At 42.1% G+C, this 20358-nt stretch overlaps 1 protein-coding gene across 1 annotated transcript in view; it reads right to left on the bottom strand.

Moving 5' to 3' along the window:
• Positions 1-18439, bottom strand: part of acss3 (acyl-CoA synthetase short chain family member 3) — a 40112-nt gene extending 21673 nt beyond the window's left edge. Inside the window, exons 1-9 of the mRNA XM_083999271.1 lie at positions 17936-18439; positions 16642-16786; positions 15802-15990; positions 14134-14268; positions 12430-12570; positions 11624-11704; positions 11243-11338; positions 8995-9146; positions 2336-2439 (exon numbers count right to left, since the gene is read on the bottom strand). Of these exons, the coding sequence (XP_083855397.1) occupies positions 2336-2439; positions 8995-9146; positions 11243-11338; positions 11624-11704; positions 12430-12570; positions 14134-14268; positions 15802-15990; positions 16642-16786; positions 17936-18273 (1381 nt within the window). The 5' untranslated portion in view covers positions 18274-18439. The remainder of the gene's footprint in view (positions 1-2335; positions 2440-8994; positions 9147-11242; positions 11339-11623; positions 11705-12429; positions 12571-14133; positions 14269-15801; positions 15991-16641; positions 16787-17935) is intronic.
• Positions 18440-20358: the final 1919 nt, after the last annotated feature.

Genomic DNA, 20358 nt, shown 5'->3' on the forward strand with positions numbered 1-20358 from the left:
CGCCTGGACTAAAGCCTCCAATCCAAAAGGCTAATAGGGTCTTAACCATTCAAGAACCATTACAAACCAAGGGCTGAGAAACAAAGCAGGGAGCCCAAAACTCCAATCACATTCCTTATCATTCAGACCCACAACAGTCGTGTTGTATAGTCGTTCCACTGCGAGGTGAGGAAAGGGAGTTTCTGGACAACAACTGCAAACTCCCCCCCCTCACTTGTCATATACAACCACAGGCCTGTGAGTTAAAGGGATAGTTCAACATTTTGGCAAATTGGTCCATTGCAATAATCCCTATAGTCATTGCAGTAGGTTCGTTACCTTTAATTGTCGGTGCAAGCTATTTTTAGAACTGCCGAGCCGAGCGGTGAGCTGGTCAGAGCTACGCTACGGAGGCTAATGGGATTTCTTGGTTTCCCTCAAATCAAATACACAATCCAACAACTCCAAAACGCTCTGATGGACAAGTTGTGACCTGCACATTCACCACGCTATGAGATAATGATGGAACGTTACGAGACAGAGTTGTTTCTAGTAAAGTAAGTAGTGAAGTAAATTCATGCAAAACCGCTGATGCGTGTTGCCTTCAGGGACAGTTTTTCAGCAAGCAGTCTCTGTTTTTACCTCGAAAACTTTGGAGTTGTTGGATTGTGTATTTGATGAGTTTGATGAGGGAAACCAAGAAATCCCATTAGCCTCCGTAGCGTAGCTCTGAGCAGCTCACCACACTGCTCCACCGTTCTAAAAATTGCTTGCACCGACAATTAAAGGTGACGAACCTACTGCTAAGACTATAGGGATTATGGCAATGGGCCAATTTGCCAAAATGTTGAACTATCCCTTTAAAGAGCACAACGTCATGCCTCAGCCTTTGTGAGCAATGATATTAATCTGAGGAGCCCTGGTACAACGTGGTATTGAGATATCGACTCTGTTAATGGAATTTTTAAGAAGCAGACAGAAGAGTGAGACTGAATAATCGCAAAATACTATAATTGTGTTGAAGTGAAAAATCGTCATTATCACACACGGGTGGGTAATCCTGGCTTTTGCGTGTTTGGACTCTGCCAGACAAAGTTTGGAATAAGACGTTAATGACTCTTCATCAAACAGTCAGATTTAAAGCATGCCTCAGTGGGGAAGCAATTTCCACTTCCACTGCGGAGCTGATGGACAAGGTACCCGTGATTGTTTTCTTTCCTTTTATCTCTTCACGAAGCACTAAGCAACTTAGTCCTCACATCGCAGTCACTCAGTGCTCCACATGGCTGCAAAGTCAATTAAACATTAGTCAACCCAATGAAAGGTAACGCCAATCAAATCCCTTGTGCTGCCCAGGACTGTGGCCAGTTGAAGGGATGCTCTCCCCACCCGACGGTGCGGTCGTTCAGCCGTGATTCTCTTTTTGACCCCTTCAGATTGGCCTGTTTTGACGTATTAAATCAAAGGGAATAATGTCTTTTCGCCAAAGAGATCTGTCTGCACACCTGTCTGAAACGATGACACGTCACTCTGCGTGGCGATCGGCTCCCAGAGACGCTTGGAAATTGGAACCGAGGGGGTCTTTATAACGTCATAATTACTCCAGCGGTTTTTGTATTGCAGACTAATCCCTTGGTCCACAATAGAAAAACACAGAAGGGATTAATCAAAGTGGGGAGTATGATAAAATGTGCTCCATAATGACAACTGCCTTTTGGGGAATAGGGATTTTCTGGAGTTATGCCTCTTCTCAAGGCCAAGTTAATGTCAGCGGGCTAATAAAGAGCAGCAAAGACCACATTTGTAGTCTTCTCGCGCTGATAAGCTTAAGACGAGACTGCGTCTTAAAGATCAAGTTAAATTAAAACATCACATACAGTTCGGGATAATAAAGCACTTGAGGTCCTTGAAATGCTTTCTCCCTATCTATATCATAAGACCTTAATCCCTAAAGTTTGAGGGTGAAGTGCTTCTCAACCTACTAAACTGACATAATTAAAACAGAACTATGCGGCTTCACGCGTATGATATGGTTGGCGGATAAATGTTAGAACAATTTTACAGAGATCCGGAGACACTGAGGCCATGAACTGGACGCTGTGCTTTTTGCAGGCGAGGCAGGAACACAGCTTGTGTCTCAGTTTCTGTTTTGATTTGTTACTTCCTGTCCAACAAGCAATCATTTTCAGCTCAGAGGGAAAACATATGAAATCCAGTCGGACAGGTGCATCCATTTTGTATGATCCCCCTCCCCCTCCCAGTGTAGCTTTAAATACACACAATCAACAAGAAAATAGATCATGGCCTCTGTGACTCTGATTTCTGTCCTTTGAAAGTCAAAAAGAATCTGTCCTACCGGTCTGCCACCAGTGGTCCAGGACGGGAACCCCAAAGCTCCTCTTTGCCCATTCCAGCGTCTCCACATCACATCGCTCTCCTGCCAAGAATAATGACCGCAAGCTGCAAGGACACACACCACACCTGTCAGTCACTGTAAGGAAACATGACATATCTGTCCCCCTGAGGACTGGTCAGGACAAGTCAAAACCCATGCAATGCAAAATGTACTTTTTTTTTGTTGTATTTCTTCTTCTTTTTTCCCCCATGTCCTCTGCTGACGTGCTCAGACTCTGACAGTGTCAAGCAGTTGTCTCAATTGTCTCAACTTCTACCCATTTAGTGTGAAGTACGCTCCGTGGATTCAGCAATCTCTCTCCACTTTAACATTATATCTATATATGAGAACGCTGTGCAGACTGTGCAGCCTCTGATTTTTACCTCTTTTGCTTGAAGAGTTTTGCAAATTGGCACCACTCTGCATTTCACTGTCCCTGTGTCTTCTGGCTGTGACGGAGGCCTCGTCTCCGCCGTCTCTGAACAGTTTCAGCCATGCTTACTCACCAAAAGATCTTTACATCTGCCCAAGATGGGTTTTTTTTTTTCCTTCCTCACGGTCACACATCAGCTTGATCCTTAGCCTTTAAAGGAATAGTTCACCAAAAAATGAAATTCAGTCATTAGTGACTCACCCTCATGCTGATGAATACTAATAGTTTTTTATTCCCGGGAGGCCGGTTCGTAGTCCAACGAAAACTTTATATGAGATTAATAGCGCCCGACACAAAAACGTCCATAAAACTACCCAAAAAACATTTAGCCTAATATTCCTCCACACTGCTCATCCACTGCAATCCAAGTGTCCTGAAGGGATTTTTTTTTTTCAAAACTTTATTGAAAAGTTCCCATCACAGTCAGAACATTGACCATGGATAGTACAAAACAAAGTCTGGCATCTCAAACCAAGAAAATAAATAAATATGAGACATAAAGTGAATTAAGTGCATAAGTCAGTACAGGGGTAATTAAAACATTATAATAAAAATAAGTTAAAAGTGTCCTGAAGGGATATAGTCCAGAGTTTACTTGAAACAACCCTAACCCTAACCCTTTGGTGAACTATTCCTTTAAATGTTCCACTTTTTCCTTCCTCTTGAAACCTGTACGCGTTTCAAGTTGGACATTCTTCCTGTTACAAACACTCCTGGCGAGACTAAGCTGCTCTCTTTCCCCCCCAGGAAAGTCCTGCCCTCTAGATGGCCTCTCAGTCAATATGGATGAGTCCCTGAATCAATGAGTACCTGGAGGCAGAAATTCTTGCAAGGACATCTGAATGTGTCAAATCTGACACCATTTTTTTGTTGAAGCTTTAGTTTCCACCTAGTTTGGACGATTGCTACTCCCACGCTTTATAAAACTCTCCCTCCGTGCCCTACAAGTGACCCAAAACGCTGCAGTTTCTTTCTGTCTTCGGCCTCCCCAGTTTCTCCCCTATCATTCTCTTGAATACACCCTCCGATGGCTACGAAGCGGCGAGGGGAACCGTAACCTCCTATAAGTCCAGGCCACAGAGCAGCCGTAGATACGAGTCTAATCACTACACTTTCCCCACAAATGACTGCTGGTCATCAGTCATCGGTCTCAACCCTCGGCGATGACGAAATGACCTTCCAACTCCAATCAAACTTGAAGCTGCACACACCATCTTTTGTAAAAGGCAAGAGAATTTTCATCATGTCACTCCCTCGCCGCCGAATCACATCTTTTCCATCTCGGTTCTCTCCCTGGATAATACACTATTCTCTTTTCCAAGCACCGCTCTCAAACTTGATTGTCGTATAGTCCCGGGGATATTATGTAGTCTGGTTCTCCTGCTCCTCCAAAACACTGTGTTTGCTGAACGGCGGCTACACCTCCATAAAAATAGAGAATGCATGTAAATAAGCAGAGATCCAAAAATGTTGTTTCACCTTACAGCTGTCACCGAAGGATACGGGGTAATTCACTTTCCAAATAACATAACGGTAGCTCCTCTGATGCTGCTTTAGATGCTTCTGTTGAATTATACTGTTTTTGCATTTTCTATGGTGTTTATTTCTAACTTTCTAAACCTGATTAATCCATTAATAGTTAAATACAAAGCTTCTTTTCTTTTCTTTTTTTTTATTAATTTGTTGGTACCACTTCAGATTCATAATCTCTGACCTTCAAATTTCTGTTTGTATTTATTTTAATTGCTTGTAGTTTGTTTTATTTAATGTCATTTGGATAACTGGTATTTTATCTGTCTACAGTACTCAACATCTAGTCGAAGGTCATTGGGGAACTTCAAGCTCAACAATCTTTCAGTTTAAATAAATAAACAGGTAAATGAAAGTTTGGGCTAAAGTCTTTTTCCTGCTCTACCATTATCAAGTTGGACAATCCACCATCGTCTTGTTTTGTTATTTCACCAGTAAAAAGAAGAAAAAAACACTCCACTATCAGTCGACTTGTAGACGAGACTGTATCAACTATGTAGAGAGTCGGTCCAGGACCTTAATGAAGTTAATGCATCAATAATAGATTCCTCCATTCAGCTGCCAAATCTTTGCACAGGACAAACTCACTTTTACTGACCCTATGTTCAAGTTAAAACCCACTGCACTCCCACCATCATGCTTATAGTTATTCAAGGACGACATGTTTGCTGTGTTATTCAGAGGAGTTCAGTGGAGGTGCATGTTTGGATTCTCAGTGACCGCAGAAGCAGAAGCAGAGAGAAGCAGGTTTTGGCTGCTGCCCAAGCTCAAGGACTGTACACTGACTGAATAACACAAGTGTAAACATCCGTGATCTGTTCTAAAGGGAAAAGAGCTCCAGGGAAAGTACATATCTCTTCATAAAGTCATTCCCAAAGACCCAAGGACAACATAATTAAACCAAACCTATAGGTGAGTTATTCCATATTATACTGCACCTATAGGCCCTAAAGCTTCACCTCTCATCAGTTTGTAGATGAAAACACCTCCTTGTTGTGTTCACTGGACAAATGCAGGATGATAATTAGCTACGACCCTGTAAGCATCTGCTTCAAATAAACTTTTTTCCATATAAGTAAAGCATGAGAACAAACAATAGTATAATTGTTCCTCATTTAAAGCAACAGATGCACCACCTGTTAGGCTCCTGGCACGCACTGTGGGTTACTGCTGAAGGTGAGGTAAAACAATGCAGCTCTGTAAAACAAACACTCGCCCTCTGAGGAAACACGAGCCAATGAGGAGCCAGCACATGTTGAGCAATAAAAAAAAATACTTTGGTACTAGTTTGTAAAGATAAGACATCTCTAATCTCTAGCATGGCCTTGGAAGAGGACTATAAAGCTAAAAATGTAACTCTCAGGGTTAAGGTTATCTACATGGTGATCTTTTGTGCAGTCTAGAAAATGCTTATATGTTTTAAGCTGACTCTGTGAGGTCAGTGTGGCAAAGTTAATCTGGAGTACTTTGATATTTTCTGCACAGATGGGAATTTACTCGTCCAGATTAATGCATAAATCCCAAAAAATTCTGAGTTTATCACATGGAAATGCACCTGCAACATGCGAGGACACATGAGATTATTTCACTAAGTGGCAAACAAGCTGCAAACAGCACCACCGGGCCTCGACTGAGCCGTCCTCTTTGTCGCCTGTTTATGAGTGAGCCTCTGGGTGTTAAGTTACTAAACAGCGCCGACAGAATCTCTGCACCTTTTTGTCATGCTGCATTTACACAGAGCACCGCTGCCGTCACAGCTCTCCGCAGCCTTGCAGCCAGACTTTCAATTTAGTTTTCAACATCCACAGCGACGACTTATACGGTTCCAGCACACTGATAAGGGTCCAGGGCTATTACACTTGAACGGGCCCTAGAGGGAGGAAATGTGTCACAGTGTCAATGAAGCCCAGACAGGGTGTTTGAGCTGCATCAAATTATCGTTGAGGGGTCTCTCGAGCGTGAAATTATGTGTTTGATAATAAAAGATTTTAGCTTTCTGAAAGATTTTACTTCTTCCATCAACACACTTTTAATTAAAAGCAGCTTTATTGGTATTGACGTGTCCTTTTATGTGCTGCAGGAAGGGGTGAGAGACGCACGGACTGGACCGAGATCCATTAGGCAGAATTGTCACAAACACTAAATGCTTGGATGAATTTCTCATATGCATCTGTGCGACTCAGCCTGGAGAACTCACACTGGCCTTGTAAATTGTGTGCAATGTTGATGATGCAGCGAGTTAATACGACGCTGATTTACCATCAAAACAAGTTTGAGACCTTTTTCAAAGGAAGACTAGAGTATCTTGATACTTTGTGCTTTCCTCTCACTCATGTGGCAAATTAAACATTTCCACAGACACAAGAACTGAACCCAGAAATTATCATTAACTACTCGTAAACGAAACCCTTTTAGATATTACAGGCTGTCGAAATGGCATGAAATTTCTTTTTGCGACTGAAAAATCGAAAGCACATATGAGTTAAAGGGAAAGTCTTGAGCAGACATTGAATCGCCCTCTGCTGAAATGAAGCCATGTTTCACCGCTGCCTTGATATTTCGGCCTCTTTGTCTCAGCGACGTTGCCTTTTTTTTCTTTCTTTCTTTCTTTCTTTCTTTCTTCCATCTCAAAGCGCCAAAGGGAAACGCTGTAATCTTTCACCACCCCGCCACCTCCTCCAAGGGGAAAAGACACATTAAGAACAAGAGAGTGTACACAGAAAGAGCATGTAGCTTAAAATGACTGATTGCGGCGGGGTCAGAGCAGAGAGGAGAGATGCCACTAATATCTGAAGCGAAAGGATATTGTAGAAAATAATCCCCCCCTCCCTGTGCGAGAACAGCATTTAAACAAGGTGCTATGCATTCAACGCGGCGAACAGCAGCGAATTCAGCTCACAATGCCACAGTCACTGAAAGATTCACGGGGTCACAGGTCACCCGCACTCAGAATTGCTTCATGATTGTGTGCTTAGAGGCATTTTTCAGACTGCCGAGCTGCATGAAAGCCGCGACTTGACACAGTAGGCCCGCAGGTCCAAGTTTCCGTGTACTCCTCCAAACAATTAATGATTGAGATAAAACTCAATAATTCTGACTCTGCAGGGCCAAACTGAAAAATGTTTGTCTCTAACTCGGAGCTGCAGAGCGAGAGAGTCTTTACCTGAACCGAGGAGCGAGTAAGCCGAGGAAAAACAAGTCGGCGTTGTTATGATTGAATACATCTGGACCGCGGCGACCTGAAGTGGCTCGTTATCCGTCCTGATTAACACCCGCGCGGATCGAGCTGAGGGTACAAACTGCGAGCGGCGGAGGTGTGGAGAGGGGCCGCGCATCAACAGATGGCCGGAGACTAACGAGAGGCTGGACAGGCGGCGTGGTCCGTCATCAGACAGGAGATTATTCAGCACATCTTTCCTGGCTGCTCTGAGGTCAGGTCACAGTCTGTAGTTAAAAGGTTTAGGTCCGCAAAAAACTAGACTTCACTTGTCTGAGAGAACTTGTCAAAAGAACTGAAAGTTAAACCCAAACCCTTTGATCCTGAACAACAGAACCCCAATGAAATACTGAAACTCATAGTTTATTTAAAGGGATAGTTCAACATTTTGGCAAATTGGCCCATTGCCATAATCCCTATAGTTTTAGGAGTAGGTTTGTTACCTTTAATTGTCGATGCAAGCTATTTTTAGAACGGCGGAGCAGAGCCGCGAGCTGCTCAGAGCTACGCTACGGAGGCTAATGGGATTTCTTGGTTTCCCTCATCAAATTCATCAAATACACAATCCAATAACTCCAAAACACACTAGTGGGCAAGTTGTGACCTGCACATTCACCACGCTATGAGATAATAACAGAGCCTCCGTAGCGTAGCTCTGAGCAGCTCGCGGCTCTGCTCCGCTGTTCTAAAAACAGCTTGCACCGACAATTAAAGGTAACGAACCTACTCCTAAAACTATAGGAATTATGGCAATGGGCCAAGATGCTAATGACTGGTTCCTGTCCAACTCTGAGGCTACGTCCACACTGCTACCTTTTCATTTTAAAACAACATATTCAAACAAAAAAGACTTTTGCTTCATATCATATAAATGAGCTCTGTCCACACACCTGTGCCATCAGGTACCCTGGTCGCGTGTGAGCTGACTGTCTACACCACATTTTACTAGAGGCTAAAAAACAACAAGGTCGGCCTAAAACACTTGTCATTTTCAGGACGTTGTATTCATCACCTCAAGGCTGATAAGAACCCGTCAGGGAGCGACCATGGGTGTTTACACAGTGTCCAAAGGTCTTTACTTTCACCTGTCAAGATGCATTTTAAAACGGAAATGACTCAGCGTGGTGGACGTATCCTGAGAACAATTACCTCCTTTAGTAAAGACAATAAATCTCTAATTTCAATTTCAATAAATCTATTAACTATACCACATCAATGAAATATCAGTTCTCCCAATGCTAACTTGTTTTTGTCCAAACAAGAGCTCAAAACCAAAAGAAGAAGTAAAAATTCTAATTTTTCAATCAATTAATCTACAATTTATTCCAGCATGAATCTCCCTGGCTCTGAATAAAAGGCAATCAGTCATTTAGTGTTCATCAAACAGTAATTATTTTGGTCTAAGGGGTTTCTTGCTGTGTGAAGTGCTAATGTTTTTACCTAGACAGAGGGTATTTTTTCCCGATTGCAGCTTGAGGGTCCTGCTGGCGAATGGCTCGGATGGCAGTGGGTGCCGTGAACATGGAGGAGGCTCGGTGTTCAGACAGCACACGGAAGAACGCTCCAGGATCTGGAGTCCCGACAGGCTTCCCCTGTAAAAACAGCACACAGCCACAGCTAGTTGGTCCACAAAGTGCAGCGTGTGTAGGCAGCCGTACAAATCACAAGCAGGAGCACAGGCTGCAGAAAACATAGCAGCAAAACTTCCTCAATGCTCCACAGTACAAATTCACCTCAGCTGTAAACCAGAAACCATGAATATTCATCGGGCAGCTGTGTAAAACTGGAGACGCGCAGTGTGAAGGCTGCCTTCCAGACAGCTGAGCCCAGAAATCCTTGGACTTAAAAAACACAGTTGTGTTATTGGACGATTGTTTGGAGAGAAGATAAAGGTAAAAGACGCCCGCAGGCAAAACGCCTCACACGGCAATTTCCACCCTGCTTCTTGCATTCAGCTATCGGGTCCCTACAGCAGGAAGACACCTGCAGATAAATGAGGAGGATGGTAAACAGCACACAGTGAGTTCTGGCTGTCATTTTGTATTTTTACTTTGCTGTGGATAAATATTTGTGTCTGTGTATTGATCAGAGGGAAGATAACAGCTTGGTGGCATCGTGTCTCAAGACGGACATGCTGCTAAAACATAAAGCTACACGACACAACGAGCGAGGCTGAAGTCAAACAGACGAATTAATCGAGCCACAAAAAAAATCAGAGATGTGATGTAAAGACTGACCCTCAACATAAGAAAGACACTGTAAAGCTCAACCACCCAACACGCTCTCAGCCTCCACCTGCAGATTTTCTTCTATGCTAAGTAGTACCCTCCTCATCAGAAACACAGGCAGTATCCAGTTTCCAATTGGTAGCGGGCTCACAAAGAAAAGTCAAATTACCTGTAATAATCAGAAGTGGCTGTTCAAAACACACATTCATGCAGAAAATACTTAATTATAGCCTGTTTATTCCTTTACCACAATATAATGACATGCTCAGCAGAGGGCCTGTTCGCTTCGGGTATTAGACACTGATACTGTTGGATACTTTTTGATGTTGTGATCTTGTGATCATCTTCCACAGATAATTTCTTCATCTTTTTCACTTCAATCATCCTGTTATTTATAACTTTTATCTATCTGTTGGCACCACAGCCCTAATTTTTAGTTTTTCCAGCCTTTTATCTATTTCATTTAACGAACATTTCGAACATTTACTTTGAATTTACTATTTTAAAACATATACTCAGCTTTCTCAGCTAATTTTTTAAAACCATTTACTCATTAATCATAGCCATTACAAACATACAGTAACATCTGTCCTCGAGCTTAGCTTTAAGCCAACCATCACAATGTTTTTCCACAAAGTTTCAGACAGCATCAGGATTTGTTTGTCATTTTTAATTAAATCTCAACTATTATCCCTTTTCCCTTATTTTAATTTAGAAACAGATCTGGTTTATACAGATAACTTTGCTCATGCTTATGATGATGATGTTTGGACACATCTGATATCATATCTCTCCATCTCTATTTTTAAATCTAGACTAAAGACACATTTTAGTCACTGGCCTTTTTCATTTATTACTTTTAATCAGTTCTCATTCCTCTATTTGCTCACGGTTCTTGTTTCTGTCTACATGTTTGCAGTATATTTAGTGTTTTTCTTGTGTTTATCTCATTTTAAGCAGTGGAAATAAAGTATACTTGACTTGCATGACTTGCAGGCGGCTGAAATCAATACAGCTGCTTTTGAAACATTAAGTTAATGTTAGAAGAAAAGATTTCTCCGAGTTGAAATTCCTTTATATCACCAGTGTGGGAAGTGTTAGTCAGACATTGACTGTGATTGGTAAAGAAAGAAGAAAAAGGAGCAAAGGACTGGAATAGAGAGAGTTGCAGTGTGTGTCCTGACAGTGGACCGTGGCGGCCAGAGTCAAACATGGCAACGGGGTCAAACAGTTCACCCAGTCCACACAAACCTGGAGGCGTTTACCAAATATGGATGCATTCAGCTCACGGGGGCAACACGGCGCTGATGCCCCGGCTGACATTAAACCCTGACTTATGCAGCTCTGCGAGTTCTGTAACTCACGTTTTATTGCACACTTCTGACATTTTTTTTTTATTAATGTTTTGCAATAATACTGTAGCTCTTTGAAGACACTATATCATGACTACGGAGACATACCTCATACAGGATCGTGCTGTTGCCATGGAGCAGAGGAGCGTAGCAGATGTACGAATGTCCGACCACCCAGCCCAGATCTGAGGCTGCCCACCAAACCTGTGGATGGTTAAGAGGTGGAAATGTGAACAAAGACCCCCCGACTGGACTCAAACTTTGAATATTATACTATTTAACAAGTGGGGTGAATTAAATCAACACTGTTCTTAATGGTAATTATTAATTCCTGAACTTATGACTCCTCTGTTCACATAAATATTACATGTTCATCTTCTCCTTCTTTCAAGTGGGGGAACAATCTCTGACTCTTGCCTCGGCTGCCTGCAATGCTCTTTGTTCTCAGAGCACAGCCCTAACTCTGAAGAGAAAGCTTTATTGCCTTACATCTCCGGGTCTGAGTCCATAAATATTTGACATGGTCCAATTCAGCATCACGGCGTAGCCCGCAGTGTCTCGCACAACACCCTGGGGGACAAGATAAGAAAAACATCAGAGAGGTGACAGGTACTGTATTACGCCAAGGCAAAGATGCAAGAGGTTTTAATATCAGCCTGCTCAGCCTTGCTCCGTGAAGAGGATGGTATTTATAATCTATAATTACTTTTATTAATTAATGATGCTGCATAAAATTGTTTGCACCTTGTGTCCAAACTTAATTTTTTTTCTTCCTCAAAAGTTATAGTCTCCCCACAGGCACGACCTGAGAAATTCACATAAACTCACACCCAAGGAAAAAAAAAAAAAAAAAAGGAAATAATAGCACCATTAAGTTCAGGAAGTAGCCAGCAGTTGGATATTTTATATCATGTGCTGGCCAACGACAAAATGATGCTATTTGAAAGGAGCCAGGGTTTTTCCATTGGAAACTGCCTGCAGGCGATTCCTCCTGCATGAGGCTCCGGCTCCTGCTGAGGGAGAAACTCTGTCTTATTTATGTCACTGTGATGGTGTTTAGATGGAGCCGATGCTGTTCTGCAGAGTCAAAGAGCAGGACGAGTCACGGGGAAAAAAAAGCTTCCACGCAGAAGTGACAGCGACGTCGTATAACTCGTCTATGTGACAGTGTGTGTTTACATTAAGTCTGTGAGTGTGTGATTTCCATTTCAACCCCCGTTCTCCTCCTCCTCCTCCTCCTCCTCCTCCTCCTCCTCCTCCTCCTCCTGCTCATCATAACTCTGCAATGCCGCTACCTTTGGAGTTCCAGTTGTCCCAGAGGTGTAGAGGACATAGAGAGGATGGTTGGAGGGAAGAGGCACACAGTCATGAGGCTGAGCTGTAGCCATTTCTTCTTCCCAGTCCAGACTCAATTCTGGGCTCAGTGTTACTTTCTCCTAAAAAACACAAAGAAAAATGAAGAATTGAGTCTTATTTGCATTCAAATTAAACTAAAAAACTGTTGCTGCTCTACACAAATTCCATCTATGAGTTATTAATCAAATCCATTGACTCTGTAGTTTGATGTTTTCAAAAGCTTGGTTTGAAAAGTTTTTTTTTTTTTTTTGGGTGGAATAAAACCTTCCCCAAGAATTCATTTATATATTTTACTCGGTTATATAATATTTCACCACAAGAACTTTCTGTTGCTCCAACTCCCATCTGTCACTGCAATTTCTTTCTCTCAGGTCACAGTTTAAGACTATTACATCTTCTGATGCCGACATCTGTCTCATGTCAAATCTTAGTGAATCTCTTTGATACTTAAATTTCATTAACTTTTAATCATCCCAGGAGGTAGAAGAAGAAGAAGAAAAAAAAGGCCCTGGTCATTTCTTTCTTTGGTTCAGAGAAAATTGTTTCATCAGTATCACACGGATTCTTGAGACAGAGGATAAAACCCTCAGATATTTGAAAATGCATCTTTTTTTTAAAAACTCACTAAAGCCGAGCCAGAGCAAAGCTTGGCTGATTTAACAAAGCTTTCATGTTAGACGCTGTGTTCAAAAAAATATATTAAAAAAAAAAAATACCCACAACCTCTGGCTTACTGAACATGGGACATGATGAAGCAGCTGCAACCACCTTCAAAGTGGTGTTTCAAATGATTTTAAGGGTTTGAGTTTCCCGTGGATTTCCTGTAAAAAGCCATTTCGCCGGCTTCGTCTCATGTCCATCACGTACGACGTCTTTCAAAAAGTCTGCAAAACTCTGACAGCAACTGCTTAATTCACCAGAGAAGGCATTGATATGTACGACTGGAGAGATCAAACCAGATAGAAGATCTCATGTAAGGTTAATTTAAGAGCACAACAAAGCCAGAGAGAGGTACGCAGCATAACTGATTACAAAACTGAGCCGACGAAGCCGCAAGACGCAAAAATTGAAGGGAATGAGTGCAACACTGTGCAATCGAGTTTAGGAACCTCAAACAGTGTTTTTCTTTTATTCCCCTGTATGAGTGTAGCAAATTTCAACTTCCTGGCACCTTATTCGTGCACATTTGTTTGCTATATAATTCTTCCACAGGGCTCAGACTCTCTCTATACCATACACTGGCTTCCATCCCTAAGCTGCACACACACACACACAAGACACATTTTTCACTGTCTCATCCACTTGCACCAACCATACATCATTTCATCTTCTGATTCAGAGGCGAGATCTGTACGACTATTATACCCATTCATATGTATTTGATCAATAATCCTTGAAAAATTCAACGTTTTGGGCTCAGTTCAATGATTAAATACGTTTTTATAGGTTAAAAACTGCAACCCCCACCGCCTTTGGGGAAATCCTTTTCTCCCAACAGCAGCACCACCGTGACCGAGCTAATCAGCTTTACATATGGCTGGCTGAGATATTTCAGATACATTTACAGTCTGTCACATCAGCGGGGGCTGGAAAATGAGCCCACGTGGTCGAATTTATCTTAGCGTGCACTTTGAGCTCCTTACCATGTTGGGCCTGTTGTAGATGAGGACTTTCAAGGGCCTGTGAGAGCTCAGCGCCAAAGCTTTCTCCACCAGAGGGATGTACTCGACTCGTCTGCCTGGCTCGATGCCAAAGGAGGCTGTAACTATCAGCCTGGGCTGGAGAAACACAGAGATCAAGTGAGAATCTGATTGTGTAAGAAATGTTACAGCATCATGTTTTACGGCTGAATTAGAAATAGCAGCCAAGCGCGTCCATCATACAAACTTCAAAATGTGTTGTGGTGCATTTTTGAACAGGAGGTGCTACTAGTGGGAGCCTGTTGCCTGTGGCACCACTCCAACGTTGAGCCAAATGCAGTTCACACGAGTCTTTTTAACTTGCATATGATATGGGCTGCATAGTAAATAGCAGGCTTAACACACACCTGAGGTGGTTCTAGTGTTTAGAGGGATAGTTCAACATTTTGGCAAATTGGCCCATTGCAATAATTCCTAGCAGTAGGTTCATTACCTTTAGTTGTCGGTGCAAGCTGTTTTTAGAACGGCGGAGCAGAGCCGCAAGCTGTTCAGAGCTACACTACGGAGGCTAATGGGATTTCTTGGTTTCCCTCATCAAACTCATCAAATACACAATCCAACAACTCCAAAACGCTCTCGTGGACAAGTTGTGACCTGCACATTCACCACGCTATGAGATAATAATGTAACGTTATGAGACAGAGTTGTTTTCGAGGTAAATTCATGCAAAATCGCCGATGCGCGTTCCTGTCGGGGGCAGTTTTTCAGCAAGCAGTCTCTGTATTTACCTCTAAAACACCTCTGTCTCGTAACGTTCTGTTATTATTTCATAGCGTGTTGAATGTGCAGGTCACAACTTGTCCACCAGAGCGTTTTGGAGTTGTTGGATTGTGTATTTGATGAGTTTGATGAGGGAAACCAAGAAATCCCATTAGCCTCCATAGCATAGCTCTGAGCAGTTCGCGGCTCTGCTCCACCGTTCTAAAAATAGCTTGCACCGACAATTAAAGGTAACAAACCTACTCCTAAGACTATAGGGCCATGGTAATGGCAATGGGCCAATTTGTCAAAATGTTGAACCATCCCTTTAAATGGCTATTTCTTTAACTTTTTACATTTTAAAATGTCAGCCACGTAGTTTGATTTACTTATACCTTAAAGCACATGGCCTCTCAATGCGACACACTCAGTCACTGTTGGCTCATTTTGCAGCAGGGGCCATTGCAGGGCGTTGCATTGTGCATCAACACGCTGAGCAAAGATCACTCATTCAGCAAAGACATTGACCATCTGATCGAGGAGCCGGTGGCGACGTTTGTGTTTCTTCAGATTTATATTCATACAAACGCGTCGCTCAGCAGAGATCACTATCGTCAGAAACATTCCCTGTCAAAATGTCAAATATTTGCTTTCAGTGTTTCACATCTTCGGCAAGATGAATGGTGCGCTTTACTGACTGTGCAGGAAAAACTGAATGTATTTGGAGTTTGTAAAGAGAGAGAGAGACGTCACGTCAGCCTGTCCTTACTTTTTAATGAGAGGCCAGAGTGCTGAAGAGTGACCATGAATTAATTAAGATCACATAGTTCTGTTATCACAGCTCAAAAGAAAAAAAGAAAAAAGAAAAAGATAAACTTCAACCACAAGATGAATAATCCATTTTTTTGAAACCTTGGCGTGATTGATGCGGACAGAAAGCTCCTTGGAAGCGAAGCCACCGAAGATGAGACTGTGTGGGGCACCGATCCGGGCACAGGCCAGCATGGTGAACATGGCCTGGGGCACCATGGGCATGTAGATGACCACCAGATCTCCTTTACGCACGCCATTCTTCACCAGGACGCCCGCTAACCTGGACACCTGGAAGAAGATGCAGAGGAGACGGTGCAGAGTTATGAGTATCAACATGAACTTTAGCTGAGTTTACACCAACTCAACCACCAACAAGTGCTTAAGTTAAAAGGATCTGGGATTCTCTTATGCATCCCACACATGGTTTCTATGTTATGAATACAGAATAAATGTATATTTAGTAACTATTTTCAATTAAATATGAATATGACAAATGAAAGAACTCAATGTCTTTTTGTAAATTTAATTACATTTCATTTAATTATATTAAATGTCTTTTACCATTGTGGGTGATAGTTCAATAAAACGCTGTAGCTATATTTCTGCTCATTTAGTCCACATTTGATTATAGGACACGCCATTGAATCATAATTGAACTGAAGCTTCTGCACAAATGTCACTTAAGGTAATTATTTCCACCCCTTCTTTCGTTTATTATGTTTTTCTGTTCCATGTCCTAATATTGTCTAAATTGAGCTGCCACCAAAAAAAAAAAAAAAAAAACTTGGCCAACTGTCTCAGCTCAAGGATGGAAATTAAATTTATTGTCATGGCAACACTGAAAAATGATCATTTTAGTGCTGTAATAGCAGCAACTGTCAGGTTTTAACAAAGCCACACCTGCAGCTCCTTCACTGACTTCTGTAAAACCTGGTTTACCTGGTCCTGAAGTTCCCTGAATGTGATGATCTGTTTAACGCCGGTCACTGGGCTGTCGTAGATGATGGCAGGCTGCTCTCCTCGGCCGCTCTCCACATGGCGATCCACAGCATTATAACACACGTTCAACTTCCCTCCCACAAACCTGAAAGCAACAAACACAAACAACTAACGATCAAAAACAGTGTAGAATGATCAAATATGGATTGTGTGTTAAAACATATGAATGCTGTACATGCCATATGTTTCTAAATAAACATACCATATGCAAACATTGACTGATATCTAACAAGTGAAACAGGATGTGATGAAATCAATCCAGCGGAAAACAAATGCAGATACAAGCAGCAGCACACGGCAAATCAATGCACTTGATAAGGCGACAGTTTCAGCTCACTCTGTTGCTGTGCATATGGATAAGGAGCAGCAAGCAGGTGGAGCAGATGGTGTCTGAGCTCTGCTGTTTCAGCAGCCAGAGAGAAGAGGGGTGGCTGTACCCTTCATTATTATAACATGCCTGTACCACATTCAGGCAGCGCTGCAACAGAATAACACCACACACACACCAGATAAAAATGATAGAAAGTAATTTTCAACTAAATGACATTCCCAGTGCAGGAAGCATGTGTGGGGGCTGCCATACAGCTCAACAAGGTTATAGCATCATCACATGTTTCACAACCAACATTTAACTTTTAAATATCTTCTACAGTATGTATCAAATAATTATAAATAAAATAAGACTTTAATAATTTCCAAGTGAGGAACAAGAAAATGAAGAAACTGTTATTACACTGTTTCACTTATACCACCATTTAAAAACTATACAATTACAAACTCTTGTAGTCTGAGAGAAACACCATTTTTTTAATACGTTTTTTTGTTTGGTCTATTAGCTATTAGCTTTGCTTACATTTCCAAATTCAAATCAAAGATGAGGCTGAAGTGACATAACATGATGCTCCTCATATTCTCATCAAATAAATCTACAAAACACACTGTAGCCTACAGCACAGGTACAGGTGGAAGTGACGCTGCGTTCAGGACCAATCGAAAAGTTGGAAAGTAGAACTCCCAGAGTTGCAGTAGCTCGTGGACAGCGTTGTATTGACCGCAGCAGTAACTCTGGTATTTTTTCCACTAGTGGGTTACGTAAGAGCGTTTTGGTGACTTGAGCTCGGCTTTTAACGAGTGTTACCTTTGAGTTTCTATGGTTTTCATTCTGACAATGACATGTTATGCTTTGCTTGGATTGTCAGTGTCACTGTGTGTTTCTTGCAACATTGTAACCTACCAGTTTGGGAACACCGGGTCCTCTGCGTGCAAAGTTTTAGTCCACGGTTCAAACCAGCTTATGTCCTGTCCCACCTCGGCCCAGTACTGCTCGGGGTGGTCTCTGGCCGAGGCGAAGGCTCGCCTGTACGCAGACGTGTCGGTCGCATAGTTCCTGCAGCACCGCCGGGTGAAATAGGTCTTAACGTGAGCAGAAGCATGATGCGATCCTGCTGCTGTGAAGCCACGTTGTTGCTGTTGTTGTGCTGCAGCTGCCCACAGTTTCTTCCCGAGTGTCCTTTTACCCTGGACGGATCCGCAGTGACCCAGGCGCAGCGTGTGTTTAATATGGAAGTGCATTGCTGCTTTAGTTGTTATGTTAAAAACAAAAAGGAAAAAAAAGTCAACTTCACACGCTTCCGGTGTTTTCCTTGCAGGTGAGACGTGAGAGTCCCGCAACCGTGATTCAACCAACACTGGGCGACGTCATCCGGGGCCACCTAAAGGGGAGAGAAGAAGCCTCCTGCAGAAACCTCACAATACCCTCAAGGAATGCGAACTATGAACTGGATGCAGTTGCAGGAGGAGCTTTGAGTTTGAGCCACAAATCAAAACTGTTACACAACACATAAACCGGTCCCAGTGCAAACAACACAGTGAAAATGTTACAACTAGGCTATTTGCAAAATATGTAAGCTTGAAAAAAAAAATGCTGTGCAAAGGAAGAAAAGTTGTTTAAAATGTTTATTATGGTAAAAATTTAAATTTAAATGAGATTTTTTTTAAAGCCTTACATAAGCCCCAAGACATTTACTAGGGTAGATATTTAGCCCATAGCATGTCTTTTATCATTCAAAACAAGAACAGAGCCATGTCATTGATATTTGTGAAATGCTTGAAGCTCTGTCCCCAAAGTGAGGTGCATTAAACTTTCATGGCCTCATCAATAACCCATCCTCAGTTAGGAATGCAAATACCTTTGCTTAAACCGATCAGGGGGGGTTCTTTGGGGATTTTTTGTTGTTGTTTTGCAACGTAATTGTTAATTTTGTATAGAGTCAGTTTAGAAATGCAACATGTCTCCCTCTGTTGTTAAGCTGAGTCACTCATTCTACACAACAGCAGCTTGTGCAGCCCAGCAGCAGCAGCAGCAGCTCTGGGCCCTCTGAGATGTTGTTGGCGTAACAACTCTTTCGTCACTGTGCATCATCCAAGCTGCCTGGTAAATACCCATAATCCAGCTCACTGACTGCACCCCCACCCCTCCACCCCACACCCTGGACGTGACCCCTACGTGCATCTGATATTTCAGGTTTTCTGTCTCTATTTATACATGCAGAGCGGTGTTGTCTGATTGACAGCTCAGGATGCATCGTGCATTTTCCAGGGAAGCCACGCAGCTTCAGGGTTCACCAAACTGCACTTTTGCACTTTTGCAAGGGAAATAAACAGTGAAATTCTTCATCCCGTGTGACAGACAAAAGGATATCAGCTCTAAACACATTGTATGTTATCCATATACTGAATTATTTATCAAGGTACTCTCCCTGTTTCATTGCGTCTCAGACATGATGAAATTTTTTGTGTTTTTTCTTATTGACTCAAATTTCATAACATTTCACCAGAGCCTGTAAGTCACAATCTATTTTCATGTATACCCATAATCAAAGCCCTGCCAGTGAAAGCATGCCTCCCCTTTCCTCTCATGCTGTAATTTATGTGGTCAAAAGGTCCAGAGCCCCCTCCCGCTGCCATAACTCCTTATATATAACAGAACAGTTGCGAGCGAGCAGCAGAAAATGCATCATCCAGACGTGCACAGATCGCTAACTAATAGCATCCAATCAGACCTAAACTGGAAGCTCCTCCATCTTCCTCTGAACTCTCATTTTACATGACAAGTATGAATCTTTTTTTTTTCCATGCAGGAAACAGTCAACCAGCTCTTCAGGAAGCAGTTAGAGGCAAATTACCAGAGTTTATGATTAATCTCCAAGCAGCATTTTACCCCCCTACAGTGTCTGAATATGGATTCATAATCAAATTAGTTTGAAGATAATGATTACCATTTTGCATCTTTAACAGCTTTTAGATGCAGCAGTGGGCAGAGAGGCCTGTGAATGACTCCAGTCAACATTATTCATCTTTTAAAATGACAGATAACGTCATTACAACTGAGTGAGTTTGTTGTAACTCACTAAAATGAGCATAACACAAAATACTAAGAACATTGAAACACTTTATGTAGTAGACTGCTGATGTGCATCAAGGTTAAAAAAAGAGATTATCACTATGATTATTTCTCTATTTAATATCAGTCAAAGCAGGAGAGGATGAGACACAATAATAGAGCCTTTACACGTTTGCTGTGTGTAAAAGTGACTGTAGCTCAATACAAATACAGAAATCTTTGTCTGTTAGTCGTTAAAGTGCCAAATGAGCAGC

This window comes from Trachurus trachurus (assembly GCF_905171665.1).
Source record: "Trachurus trachurus genome assembly, chromosome: 23".
NCBI classification, from domain to species: domain Eukaryota; kingdom Metazoa; phylum Chordata; class Actinopteri; order Carangiformes; family Carangidae; genus Trachurus; species Trachurus trachurus.